A 12,792-nucleotide genomic window follows, 5' to 3' on the forward strand; every position below is an offset into this window, starting at 1 on the left:
CCCATGACTCAGCTTAACCTCCAAACTTACCAGCCATGTCTAGTTATGCAATATTTATTCCTGTTTATAGTACGAATAAAGCCAAGTAAGCACTTTGGGCTACTGTCTCAGTATGTGCAATTACTTCCTAGATACCATGTAGCTACTACTGTGGCAAGAAAGGCCAGTTGCCAATTAAAACTTGCTAGGTATAAACAGGTCCTCTGGGGTCTATTCGGTGTTCTGCCCTGCATGCAACAGAGCCAGTAATTCTGAATGGCCGAGTCTGAACATGCTGTCTGCTCTCTAGAAGGCTAAAATTAGCATGCTGCAAGTAAACAACTTTCTCATAATCTTTCTGTAAAAGAGGCACCTCAAATCAGAGCTGATCTGCTGGATTTCATTGCTCTTGTTCCATTTCCTCACCTGTAAAATGGGTATTGACCACAAAAAAATAGGTAGCATATTTCATATGGGAGGACTGAAGTATCTGCACTTTGTTTCCAGGGGCAGTGAGAATCATGTGATTCTTGCAAACAGTGTTTCAGGATTGGGAAAGGGAATGTCCTAAAAGGAGTTCACAGGGGTAAACACCCTGCAAAAAGAGAAAAGCATGGGAGGTCAGTGATGAGAGCTGGGCTGGCTGCAGAGGGCTAAATCCTCACTGTCACTGATAAACCCAAAAAGTGAGTGACTTCAGCAGGGAAATGCTTGCACTGTTCCCTTGCTGATGGTCTGTCTCCATCTCAAGGCCTTCTTTTCTCCTTAAGGTGAGATTTTTTGAATCTGCTTGCGGATAAAACATTAGGCTTTCTCTTCTATTTGTGGCAGTCCTTTAGGACAACCCTTCTCAGTCCATTTCTCACTAGTACTAATGACAGTTGGAGTATCCTCTTTTGTGACCAAACACCAAAAGGAAGGGCTGAGATGCCAGACCCTCCCAAGTTACTGCTAGGACTTCCTGAAGGGGATGTCCCCAGCTCAATATTCCAGACAATTGAGGATCACTGCAATTGGAAAAGAGAGCAAGGAAGCTTGAGCTGAAGAGACTGACTAAATTCCCTTGGACTGGGCAGCAGCAACAGCCATCCAGCCAAGACAAATGCTATCAGCTGTCAAACCCCATTAGACATGGGGTGATGCACATCAAACACTAATAGCTATTGCAAAGCTGAGTGCATGACCCTCTTCACAGAGAGCTGATCCTTTCATTTCCACCTAGGAGTGATCCTGTGATCGGACGCTGTACCTTAGTACCATGACTTTGGAGATACCTCTGTGCAAGTCCTGGCTAAAGATGTAGGGGAGGAATCCACAGCCCATGCGCAGGAAGATGACTTTATTGGTGGATGGTGACTAGCTGCAAAGGGAGCAGGGAGTGGGACAGCAACTGTGTACCCAGACCTTCTGGAAGAATAAGCACTTTACTAGTAGTCTGCATTTATTTGCTTCCTTTCTGGTGCCAGTGTTATTTTTAACCTCCTCATTTCTTTCCACAGCTTCTCCTGCAATTGAATCAGACTGCTAATACTGGCCTTCAAAGCTGCACAGTCAATTCCCCAACCCTCCCATCTACCCTATTTGTACCCCAGGTCCACAGGCTAGAGCAGAGGGAACAGAATAGAGCAAGAGAAGAGTCATCAGCCTCTCTTTCCCCGTTTTGTTTTCTAGACAGATACTTGGCTGTGCAGACCATTATCATATGAGAGCAGAAGCAAGAGGCCATTCACTGTTCACAGAGGAAGGAGAGGAGTTAGAGCTAGCATGTTGGATATATAACACCAGCTTGGTGCATTTTTTGCCTTTTTCATTTAAATTGCGCATTTCTTCTTTCTCATTTCCTCCCCCCTTGGTTCTCCCCACCCCCACCCCTTTGGTTTTTTTGTGTGTGTGTTGTTCATGTGTTATGGTCTCTTGATCCCCTGGTCCTATTCCACAACTGCATGCCTTGCGTCCCACAGCCATCACTTCTCACAGGATGCAGTAAAAGGAAGATGCGCAAGCCTTACAGGTACTGCCTGAATGACAGGAAGCGGTCTTACCTTCCACATTTTTTGCTGAAACTCTTTAGCTGGAGGGGGAGAAAAAGGGGATCAGTCTGCTCTAAAGGGTCTAAAATCAGTTTCCACACCTGTGTTTTACATGAAATAGGACATATTTTAGTAGTACCCTTTTCCAAATCATACATGAAGATAGAAATAACTATATTTCTCAAACTCCAGAGCTTCGTTTCTCTACACAGCATGTCGTACTTATTCCTACAAGCTTTTCAAGACATACAGCATTAGATAGTGGGTTAAGAAATAAAAGCTAGATGTTCTTGTTCAGTTTTGTTTTATTAGCACAAGAAGCTTTCTTATCTGTTGAGAAAACACACTGCAGGCTGGTGAAGCTAGTATAAGGAACAAATTGTGGGGAAAAATAAACCAAAATTTTTATTAACAAAACTATGACTCTTAAATTTCCCAAACTCTGGTTTTGCTTTCATTATCTCAGTGACTCTCTCAACTTTAACCAAAGCCCAAGTACTTGAACCTAATCACCTCTAAACAAAACAGACAAAACTCAGTTGTTTCTAAGGTGGAACATGCCAATTTTGTTGAATTGGTCAAATCTAAAGATTCCTCTTAGAAGCTGTCAATTACCCCTTCTCCACAACTTCTATCATTATACAAAGTAGCCTCTTCATCCCCCCCAAAACAGAAGAAACTATCCACAAAACCCAGCAGCCTCAGCAATGAAACAGAAATCAAGCATAAGCACTGCTAGGTCTGTACTTCTTGCCGTTGTGCTAAGCAAAACATTTGTCCATACATGCTGGCAGAGGCAAAACCAAACTTTCCTAGTTTTATGTAGAAAATATATAGGTTTATGTAGGTACAAAATTTTCATCTCCTATGAATCAGGCTATCTCATTTCACATGAACTGGTGTCCTGGTTTCGGTTAAATCACAACAACTTGGTAAGAAAGTGATAAAAACCCATCAGCTATGTTAAGAAAGTATCCTGCTTCTACCTTCATCCTGATTAGGTAAATCATGCAGTTATAGTGACAATATTTAACATTTGTTTTAATCAGATTAAAAACAATGCATAAACTTTAAAGATCTATTTTTATGTGTTACCAGTGTCACCTATTAAAATCCGGAAGGATTTTAAAAATGTGACTTGCTTATTGCTCGTGATGCTATTTTCATTGAGTAAGAGATTCTGTGATTATATTGTCTTGAGCAGGAGAGGGAAAGCTATCAGAAACATGGATATTGATTCTAAGGTTAATTTAAAAAATCTTGGAAAAATGAACTTGTAACAAATTTGACCTAGAGAGCTGTCAACTAGCCTTTGTCTTGCAAGATCAGTCATAATCAAATTTGTTTGAAAGTCCAAACAGACTATGGGTCAGCTCTGATCAGGGGGATGTTCTTAATTTATCCATTTCTGAAAGTTCACTGAAAAGAAGCATATGTAACAGGAAAGCATCATTAGCCTTATAAGCCTCCAAACCCTCCTGGGCATCTGCTCAAACAGCAACGCTGTTGGGAATGCGATCTGGGGAAAGGTAGTAGTAAGGAAGCTTCTTGTTCTTGTTGCGCTCAGTGATGGTGTTGACAATCTCATCCAGATTCTTGCAGAATTTTGCCATAGCCTCCTTCACTGGCTTCTCCACAAAGTGTTCATCTGGGTACATGCCCAGAAACAGCTAATTGAAAAACAACAAGACATCATCCTCTGAGAAAGCAAAGGCTCTTCTGTTTCAACATTATGCCACCGAGCAGAACAACACTCAGATCCTCACAAATGTTACTATTAAAATAGTGCTATCAATATATAAGCTAGCCTTGGAACTGCCAATGAAAGATGCTCTGACATCCTTCCTCCACCGCTGGCTGTTTCTTTCCATACCTGCACCTTTTTGTAGTGCTGGTTCACTACAAAATAAGTGTAAAATAGTGCTGGTTCACTTAAAAATAAGCATTTTTATTCAGGCCAGTGGTCAGTCAGATCAGCTTTCTAAGCCAGATCTCTGCGTAGCCACTCAAACATTTATGCTGCCAAAGAAAAGGACAGCATGGGAGGGGAATGAATAGCCAGGGATGAAAAAGGAAGATGACTGATGCTCTCAGTGACAGCAGAAGTTTCTGTTGACTTAAAACTGTCCTTCAAAGTTCAGCCTGACAGTTGCTTTTGTCTGCTTGGACTCTAAGGGTGCCCTGAATACTTCATTGCCAATGTGCAAATATGCGTACTGGAGTATTACCTGCTTTAGGTAACCATTTCCCATGACAGCACCCATACTACTAGTTTCTCAGCTGAAATCCACTTTCTTCTTAAAGAAAAACTTCATTTGAAGTACCCTCTGTCCATCATAAAATCATTTAGGTTGGATAAGCCCTTTAAGATCATTGAGTCCAACCCTCAACGTAGCACTCCCAAATCCATCACTAAACCATGTCCGTAACTGCCACATCTACATGTCTTTTAAATCTCTCTAGGGATGGTGACTCAACCACTTCCCTGGGCAGCCTTTTCCAATGCATCTTCCATTTAAGGATTTCAAAACACATCCTCCAGACAGAGCCCTTGGGTGAGACCACCAAGCACCTACAATCTCATTTTACATGAGGGAAATGGCTATAGACCATGCTTGCAAAGACTCCTGTGGGATTGTTTTGTTTGCACTCCACACCAGGCACAAGCCACAGTTGTAGTGCGTATGGCAGTGGGGCACATTTTCCAAAGGGACAGGACATGGGAACACAGCGGTGCTGTACCTTCTCCACCAGCACTATTGGGGCAAGGAGTGGAGAAAACCCTTGTGTCTCTGCAGCACTCTTCCTCCTGCACGAGCATCCTTACTCAGCAACACCATGCTTGAGTTTAGAAAATTTTGTTTTGGCTGAAACACAGCCTCAGAGCAAATATAGGACTGCTTGCTCAGAGCTGGTTTGCAACTGGCAGAACAAGGGCAAACCCACACCACTGATACATCTCCATGGAACAGCAAACATGGTCAAGTCAAGAACAGAGCAGCACTACAATCTTGTGAGTCCACGTGGCCTTGCCATGGCTTTCTTGGTCTCACCTACAACTCCACCACCTAGAGATGGGAGGTTGACTTACTTCATTGTCCTGGAATTGGCTCAAGGCCCAGACAGCTCCAAGATGCCAACAAGAACGTCCCCTGTCTGGCAGACTCTCCACAATTTGCTCGATGGTGACTGTTCCCTTTTCTGTTGGAGGAGGCTGGCGCATTGTTGGTGGGGCATTGGGAATCCAGGAACACCAGTCATACTGCACGACAACGAAAAAGAGCACAGTGAAAAGCTACAGTAGCTGGTATTTAGGAACACTGTGAAGGAAATCAGGAGTCCTGACACCAGGGGTTTTGCTTCTGTAATACGAGCCTCTCAGAAAGAGAAGGTACTAACTACAGGACAGAGAGATGCTCTAGAGAAGGACTGAAGGAGACAAGAAAGTCCTTGCTGTCTTTCTCAGGTTCTCACAAGGAAGAGAGTTGGGTTGTCTAAATCCTGCTAACCACATGTGCCACAAAACCCAGATTCACCAGCCAGGCTAAGGACTTAACTGTTTTCTTAAACAAAAATCTCTTCTGATAATCTGAGATGACCGCTCGTTAAAAACCCATAAATGATAGAATCTCCTTTTCTCCAGTTGCTTTTTTCTGCAAAATATGCTCTAAGAACGTGCACACAGTACTGTGGTCAAGTAGTAAAAGAGGCAAAGGATGCTGGTGCATCATGGAACATGGCATGTGGATGTGGCCACAGTGAGTGCCAGACTGGGAACTCAGAATCACTTCTGGCCTGCTTCAGTGTTGTGGGATGGTGAGGTCTCATTTTGCCTCAGACATGACCTGGAGTTTTGCTGCCATCTGAGATGTTGCGCTTAGCATAACTCTTTTCCAAGCGCTTTTTCATTACCTTCATACATATCCCCTGCCCTGCCTGAGTGGAAGTCCCATTTCAGCTGCGTGCTGTGCTTACACTGCTCAGTCTGTTCTCTCCAATGCACAGCCACCTCCTCTTACCCTCAGGCCTCTCTCTCTGCCATTTTTTCCCCGTGGCTGAAGACCCTTTTTGCTAATGAACTGAACATCCTCTGCACACCAAATTCCCCCTCTCATTCTCTGAAGGCTCTCCGCTAAACCCTAATAACCTGGGCAATATTAAGAGATGGTTTCTTAGTGGTATTTGGAACAGACAGGACTTCCTGACGGGGTGGCTGGGAGATGTCTCAGTCACTTGTAATGACAGGTCAGAAGTGAACAGTTGCAGAGGTCTCTGGTCATCGATGTAACACAGAAATAGCATGGGTTCACTCGACACTTGGCTCTACACCTGCTCCAGGGGTCCTGAACTGCTGGGGTGGGCAGGAGGGTCAGCATGGAGAACAATGTGGGATGTGTTTGGGAATAATCACCATAGGAAAGATAGTCCCCCTGCTAATCAGGTCATCCATGACTGAAGCCAGAACATGCCAAAAAAAAGCTCATAGAATATCTCAGATTGGAAGTGACCCATAAGGACCATCAAGTCCAACTCCCTGCTCCTCAAAGGACTACCTAAAACTAAACCATATGACTAAGAGCATTGTCCATGCTCCTTGAACTCTGACAGGCTTGGCACCGTGACCAGTTCCCTGGGGAACCTATTTCAGTGACTGACCACCCACTCAGTGAAGAAGCTCTGTGTGATACAGACTGACAAAGAGATGTGCTTCTGGCTGTGAAGCCTGGTTTCCAAAATGCCTTGATGTTGGGAGAAACAGCATTTGAAAGGCAGGCTGTTTCTGTAGTTTCAGGGTAGACATATGTCAGTAAAGGCAGGCAGTGATAACATAGATTTTCAGTAGGTGACATATTAAACATCACAGAGGAAGCTCAAAGTTGCCAGTTGGCTCACAAACTCAGGAAATGAGCAGTGATGCCCTTTCCATGCACCGGGAATATTACACACATTGGTGCTTTTGAAAACTCGACATACCTGACCAAAACCTAGATCTTCACAGATGCTTTGCTTCAACTTTCCATGCATGTCAGTGGGAGTTAAGTGTCTAGATATCACTGACTTCAGTGAGACTTTACCTTGTAGAGGCTTGTCTCTGCTGCTGCAGAAAGTAGAAGTGGAGGTCCTGCAGACATGCAAGGCAGCTTTCAACTTGTTAACTCAGAAGCCTTGGTAAATGCTCCATTAGGCCAGCTAGGTCACGGTACTGCTGGGACTGAGCTGTTGGAGGTAGCCAGCTGCACCAACCCAAAGACAGATGGTGTATGCATGAACTGCAGTCACAGCACTGAGCTGCGCTACACGTTCCCTAAGCCACATCTGAAAATGGGATGTATGTTGCTTCGGCCCAGGCACACTGCCAAATTAACACAACTTACAACAGCAACCCACGGCAGTCACCTGTGCATACACTTACAGCAAATATAAAGTCAAGTCACTTAGCATAACTTACTGCATTTCATCACAGAACGTGCCACAGACTACCAGCACATATCATAACCAGGCAGTTCGGGTGATGTCTGCAAAGTATGGTAGCTAGACTGTGCACCTGAATCCTTAAGCATTTCTGAAAAGGGTCTTAGCAACCCATGTAATGCTTTAAAAGTATTGTTTCCCATCATAAAACTATAATATACAAGTTACAACCCCTAAACTTGAACTTTGTAGGTATTTGGGACTCAAAATGCCTTTCTCAGCTTCCAAAATACTTCCCTTTCCACAGAAACATTTCTCAGACCTTGCCCTGGTAGATGAACCTCCCAGTTCAGAAAGAAGAACAGTCTTCCCAGAAATTCCTACCTGACCAAAATTCACAGCTGCGTGCTGGGCTGATGTGGTGAATATTATCACTGTGAGATATTCTGCTAGCTTCTCTCGTGTCCTGATCGCCTTAGGAAACCCTAAACAAGGGAGAAGAAAAGCTTAAGTAACCCAGCTATGAAGTAACCCAGTTACCTGGTAGTAATCAGCCACTCAAAAGGCATGAGTTGGAGAACTGTGCAGCAGTCACTGAAGAGCAGGGCATTCTCTTTTTGAATCTTGCTGTGTGGTCTAACAGGAGCTACTCAACCCCTCTGTGTCTTGGCTGTCCAGCTCTAAAAACAGAGAGATCCTGCCCTACCTCATACAGGTTTGTGAGGGATCACCACTGTTTGCAAAGCATGGAGTGCTCCTTAAGGGAAAGGCAAAGTATAATTACACCTTTAAAAAATACAGTATCCCTGTCCTCTTACCCTACCTACCCTGCAGCAAGGAACCCAGAGAGTCCACAGGGCAGGGGTCTCAGATGCTCCCTTTCTCTTCAGTCTGCAGTGCAAGCAGGAAAGGTTCAGGCCAAGGAGCAAACGACCACGTGCTTGTATTTATAAAGGTTCGAGGCTCAGCGATCAAGTGCACTGTGAGAAGGAGTGCAGGGAGAGCTTATTTGCTGAAACGGGAAGTGAGGAAGTGAGAACTTCTGAAAGAGAGACAATGGAATGAGGAACAGAAATAGTTGCATCAAGCTGTCTTTGGAGGGGAATAACCAAACAGAGTTATATAAAGGAAGAAGGGAATAGTTAGGCACTAGGGAAATACTTTGCTACCAAAGCACCCCCAAGCCTGTATCTCTCCTACCCCCACTACATCACAGCCATGTGCTGTACTCGCTGTCCCAGCCTAATGTGATCTCAGGTCCCAGGATACCCAGAGACCTGTCAGCACCCTGGGGTGAGCCTGCCCTTGCTCAGGCTGCCTGTGCCAGCTGCTTCACACCTCCACCACCAACCTGACGCAGATGTGAACTCAGCCTGAGAGGGAAGAGGCACATGGTAGCTCTGGCCAGCCACCAAGCTCAAAGAAGAGGTGATGCACCATCCCCTTCTGTATCCTGCTATCTTACGCACACTGCGCTCATCTTTAAAGCAGTTTGGCAGGCTCCCAGTCAGAGCAGGAATGGAGACTGAAGGGGGAGCCCTGGGTGCAACTGCCTCCCCCAGTTATCTGCCTTCAGTTCTATACAGACCCAGCCAAGTCCCCCTGCTCTATGCCACAGCCCCTGCTGTGGCAGCGGTGCAGACAGTGATGCTGCAGGCCTGGCAGGTTTCCCATCTCTAGTGGCAGTCCCACCACCAGTGGTGCTTGTAGTATTCCACCCCAGCTGTAGCACCAGAAGGGCTCGGTACTTGTCCCATATCAAGATGCTCAGGTCAAGCATGAACTTCCTACTAGGATGCCATTTCTAAGCTTTTCCTAAGAGAAAACTAGACAAACAAAAATGACAGCAAGTAGGTGTCCCCCAATCCTTTGCTTGTCCAGGCAGGCAGAGCCCAGGAGACTGTTGTACACCAACACATACTGGTAATGAGTGGAAACATGACCGTTTTGCCTGGAGGTCTCACACACAAACACGTGTGCATGCAATGCCAATGCCATCTGCCCCAGATCACTGGCCAACAGGTGTTTCCAGATGTAAATCAGTCAGGACAGTATGAAGGATCCCACCCACCTGTATAAATTCCTGAAAACCTGCCTGGACAAAGTTGAGTGGAAGCAAAAACACGTTTAAGGAAAGGCAGGAGTGTTAACTCAGGGGGAAGAATAGAGCCATATTATGGGTGAGAGCTACCATAGCCAAGTAATGGTTTGCAATAAATGAGAGACAGCAAGAGGAGACCGAGCACAGGAAAGTATTCCTTGGAAAGAAATACATGTATCTTCTCTTGAAGAGAACAGAACAGCTCAACAATGACACAGATACTGAACAAATGCAAGCTACTGCTGCAGAGGTTCTTACTGGCTCTTATTTGGTGCAAGGTTTGGAGGAGAGGATTCAAGAGGATCTCGCTGCTCCTTGTGACTTTTATCAGTCTGGCTGGTGGTTCCAACAGCACATACAGACAGCCCCTCCCCTAACGCTTAAAGCGTGAGCTGGCAAGATCAAAGGACCGATCCCCAGTGTACAGAGAATTGCCCAGCACAAGTTGCCCAAGCTCGTGGTGAGAATCTGGCAAACGAAGGAGCTGTCTCCTGAGGGAGAGAGGGCCTGATCCAGCATCTGGTCCATAAAAATAAACATCTTTGGGCCAAGAAGGGAGAGGGTCTCCACCAGTACAAGGCATACTGTGCATGCAGCACTGCTGTCAGCAGGGGCTCAGCAAGCCGCAGACCGGTCTGGGCTATCATATCTTACCTGAGGCCTTCACACCCCTCATCCCATAGACGTAAATGTCTTTGACGAAAGCCTGGAGCTCCACATCCTCACACACCACCTCGTCACTCTCGTAGTAGATGTGAATCACATCCTCTGCAAAACTGCAGACACACGAACAAATGAAGAAGACAAAGCAAAAAGGAGAAAGCAAGCCTGTCATTCCCTGAGACCTTCTACTGACCAGGCAGATGTTGCATACGGAAAGGGCAAGAGTTTCAACACCCTCCTACCTCCTTTCCACAAGCAGCGGGAATGCACAGAAGCAACTTTGATTCATTTCTGACTGCAATGTCACTTCCTCCCCCAACAAAAAAATGCTGAGCCACACTACATCCCCTGAAGAGTCCTGTGTGCTTTATTCTCTTATTTGAGGCTTTGCTCCTGTGCAGACCTCTGTCATCACATCTACGTATATTTCTTCACTTAATACAGACTCTGTCTGGCATATCCACATGGCTTTCACAATGGGAACAGAAGTTCCCAACTGTGACACTGGCACCATCCCCTGTATCCCACATTGGGATACTCCAAAGCTGCTCCTGAATACCATTCAAAGAGTTGATCCCCTTCTATCGCACATCCTTTTCACAAAACCCAACTGGCACACTCCAAACCAGGGGTGGCCCTGGAAACTCCTCTTCAGAAGAAGAGGTTTAGAGCTTTTTCCTACACCCACTGCATACAGCAGGCATCCCCTCCCTGTTCAGTTCCTCTTCTCAAAATCCCTCTTTCTATAAAAGCTTCCCAGGCTAACTCACTTCAGAAATAAAGTCTCTAAAACCACTAAGATAACAGAAATAGTTCTGAAAGCAATAAAAATAGGTAAGCCTGATTTCCTGAAGATTTGTATTTCACGACTGCATGACTGTTTAACTGAGCTACGCTGAGATATTCTGTTAGCTCTGCAGGTACCTATAATCTCTTGCTAAGTATTTTGACAATAACCCATAGGGTGAAACATTTGACTACAGAAGCTGACTGATGGGATTAAGAAGTGTTATCCAATACAGATTTCCCCCCTAAAAAGCTATACTTTTTTTTTTTTTTTTTTTTTTTTTGCGCAATTTGGAGACCTTTAGAAATCTGTCAACATGGTTTCTATTAGCCAACTAAGTCAAGAGTTGCTATTGAGGCAAACAGCTGCATATACACCAAGGGTTTCAGTAATTTTGACTTCCAGAGAAAGCCAAAAGAAAAGAAAAATTCTGCATGATGCAGAGATAAAGCTGCTCTGCATGAGCTCTGCCTCCACCGCCTGGCACCTGGGCCAAATGCACACAGAGGGTAATCCTTCTCTTACACTACGGCAGTATTTTAGACCCCCTTCCATGCAAATATAAATTAGTATATGAAGTGTGGATGAGGCCTTTTGGATTGGAATATCTTTGGGTTGGAATATCTATCTGCAGTTAGATCAGAAATAAGAAGCTGAGCATTACAGAGGGGTTTAAAAAGTTGCTGCGTGAGCCTCACTGTTTGTAAAGGGACAATCTTACCAGCTTTCTTAAGTATAGGCCATCTACCACATGTAAGGCAATGCTGGGGATAGAAGTTATTTCATCAAAAGAGTGGAGACTGACACCCCTGCAGAGTGCAGGAGATTCATGGTGACTAGACACATGCACGACTGTGGGTTCGTGGGTCAGGATATCACACTCAAAAGGGTACTGCCCATGACATTTATAAACCAAATTATTCACTTACGAAGAACCTCTCAGCCAAGTTTGAGCCAATGTAACATCTTCCTCCAGTTAGGTTAACACCCACAAACAGTCAAACTAAATTGAGTCGAGTAAGTACTATCTGGTATTTGAAAAGATGCATCTCGATCAGCAAAGAAAACACCGGAAAGAGAACATGGTCAAAAACCAGACTATATCAAGAAAACAACCGCAGAAAAGTTGTAACTTCCTTTACCCTCAAATGGGCACTAACAATTGCAGGAAACACTGCAAGATAACCCCTTGCCAAAATACAGAGAAAACACAGGAGACAAAGACGTACCCAACACTTCAAACTTTATGCTTGCATTATAAACATCCCACTTTGTGTACACAAAAGGCTGATTTTTAATGAACATGCTTTTCAAAAGCCATGTCACCAAAACCAGCTGCATATTTAGCAAGCAACTTATGCCACGCAAAAAATACATTGTTTGTGAAATGCAACATATGAATCATTCCATTCTGAGGCAGTGTTTCATAATTGAAAAGCAGTCATGTTGCTGTGGTCGAGCAGCCTTGCAGTACTTCCGACTCAGAATTGCTGCCCTTCTTGACAAAACTTGGGCCTTGCCATTCTGAGGCATTTCAAGAAAGGTTTTGCTCAAACTGAGTTTGAGAACACAGCTCTCATGCAAGCCAAGCTTATATTTCCACTCCACAAGAACCTTGACAAGCTCATGTGGCTGGCCCAGAGAGTTGGGTTCTCTCTTGGTTTGTGCATAGCTAAAAAGGAAGGCTAATTAAATTCCCTTTGCAAGGCTGAATTCCAACTCACTAAACTCTGTGAAAACCTACAGAAGAGCACATACTTATAAAGGTTCCTCTGAAATACAGCATGAAAGAAAGCAGGGCTGAAAAAAGCAGGAATTAA

General features: G+C 44.6%; 1 protein-coding gene across 2 annotated transcripts in view; it reads right to left on the reverse strand.

Annotated features, from left to right (window-relative positions):
- Positions 1-2,296: 2,296 nt before the first annotated feature.
- Positions 2,297-12,792, reverse strand: part of ALOX5 (arachidonate 5-lipoxygenase) — a 35,208-nt gene continuing 24,712 nt past the window's right edge. Inside the window, exons 11-14 of one of the 2 annotated variants that reach the window (XM_037399471.1) lie at positions 10,177-10,298; positions 7,806-7,906; positions 5,101-5,271; positions 2,297-3,679 (exon numbers count right to left, since the gene is read on the reverse strand). In XM_037399471.1, coding sequence (XP_037255368.1) covers positions 3,500-3,679; positions 5,101-5,271; positions 7,806-7,906; positions 10,177-10,298 — 574 coding nt within the window. In that variant the 3' untranslated portion in view covers positions 2,297-3,499. The remainder of the gene's footprint in view (positions 3,680-5,100; positions 5,272-7,805; positions 7,907-10,176; positions 10,299-12,792) is intronic. The other variant, XM_037399472.1, reaches the window with a different exon arrangement.

This window comes from Falco rusticolus, chromosome 9, assembly GCF_015220075.1.
Source record: "Falco rusticolus isolate bFalRus1 chromosome 9, bFalRus1.pri, whole genome shotgun sequence".
Classification (NCBI taxonomy): domain Eukaryota; kingdom Metazoa; phylum Chordata; class Aves; order Falconiformes; family Falconidae; genus Falco; species Falco rusticolus.